General features: G+C 51.1%; 1 protein-coding gene across 1 annotated transcript in view; it reads left to right on the forward strand.

The window, feature by feature from the left end:
• The window catches only part of APOC1 (apolipoprotein C-I), a 24325-nt gene that overhangs the window by 1408 nt on the left and 21217 nt on the right, over positions 1–1700 (forward strand). The window contains exon 4 of the mRNA XM_011975070.1: positions 311–446. Coding sequence (XP_011830460.1) covers positions 311–446 — 136 coding nt within the window. The remainder of the gene's footprint in view (positions 1–310; positions 447–1700) is intronic.

Genomic DNA, 1700 nt, shown 5'->3' on the forward strand with positions numbered 1-1700 from the left:
CCCCAGCACTTTGGAAGGCCGAGGCGGGCAGATCACTTGAGGTCAGGAGTTCGAAACCAGCCTGGCCCATATGGTGAAACTCCGTCTCTACTAAAAATACAAAAAATTAGCCGGGTATGGATGCACGCACCTGTAATCCCAGCTACTTGGGAGGCTGAGGCAGGAGAACTGCTTGAACCCAGAAGGTGGTGGTTGCAGTGAGCCGAGATTATACCACTGCACTCCAGCTTGGGCTACAGAGCAAGACTCCGTCTCAAAAAAAAAAAAAAAGAAAAGAAAAATGTTGAACCCCTGCCCATATTCCTGGCAGGCCCAGCCCCAGCCCAGGGGGCCCCGGATGTCTCCAGCGCCTTGGATAAGCTGAAGGAGTTTGGAAACACCCTGGAGGACAAGGCTTGGGAAGTGATCAACCGCATCAAACAGAGTGAATTTCCTGCCAAGACATGGTTAGAACCCTTCCCAGGGCACAGGAGGGCCGGGGTGTGTTTTTGGGTGGAGCCCTGGAGGATGGTCCAAGATGAACAGATTGAAAAAAAAAAAACAAGTCCCAGAGAGGCTGACAACGTCCCTCTGGTCACACAGCTAGATCTCAGGGTGCTTAGACTTCAGGGACAGTTTCCCTGACTCTCATCCAGGCCACATTTTAAAAGATGGTCTTGGGCTGTGCACCGTGGCTCATGCTTGTAATCCCAGCACTTTGGGAGGCCGAGGTGGGCAGATTGCCTGAGGTCAGGAGTTCGAGACCAGTCTGGCCAATATGGTGAAACCCTGTCTCTACTAAAAATACAAAAAAATTAGCCAGGCGTGGTGGCGTGCGACTGTAATCCCAGCTAGTCAGGAGGCTGAGTCAGGGGAATTGCTCGAACCAGGAAGGCGGGGGTTACAGTGAGCTGACATTGCGCTACTGAACTCGGGCCTGGGTGACAGAACAAGACTGTGTCTCAAAAAAAAGAGATGGTCTTGCCCAGGTACAGTGGCTCACACCTGTAATCCTAGCACTATGGGAGGCTGAGATGGGAGGATTGCTTGAGCCCAGAGGTTCGAGACCAGCCTGACCAACGTGGTAAGATCCTGTTTCTATTAGAAAAAAAAAAAGATGGTGTTGTGAGATAATGAAAATAAAGGATCCAAGCTTGCCAGACCTGCGTCCCCAGGCTGGCGTAGTGCCCCTTACTTCCTGTGTGATCTTGACAGAGGGTCATTACTGTCAGCCTCAGTTTCCTCTCCTATAAACTGGTGGTTCTGCGGGGAAGTAAAGGAGAGGGCCTACAGGGTGTCTGGTACATGTAGATGCTCAATACATCATCAAACCCACCCTTGCTCCCTTTGGCAAGTTAGAGAGTCATTCATTCCTTAAAAAATATTTATTGCGCATCTGCTAAGCGTTGGAAACTGTTTCAGCGTGGGGAATAAACAGTGAAGAATGTGCGGAGCACAGTGACTCACACCTGTAATCCCAGCACTTTGGAAGGCTGAGGTGGGTGGATCACTTGAGGTCAGGGGTGCGAGAACCCCATCTCTACTAGAAATACAAAAAAAATTAGCCGGGCATGGTGGCCCACGCCTGTAGTCCCAGCTACTTGGGAGGCTGAGGCAAGAGGAACCCTTGAGCCCAGGAGATTGAGGCTGCAGTGCGCCATGTTTGTGCCACTGCATTCCAGCCTGGGTAACAGAATGTGACCCTGTCTCAACAACAACAA

This window comes from Mandrillus leucophaeus, unplaced genomic scaffold (assembly GCF_000951045.1).
Source record: "Mandrillus leucophaeus isolate KB7577 unplaced genomic scaffold, Mleu.le_1.0 Scaffold151, whole genome shotgun sequence".
Taxonomy (NCBI): Eukaryota; Metazoa; Chordata; class Mammalia; order Primates; family Cercopithecidae; genus Mandrillus; species Mandrillus leucophaeus.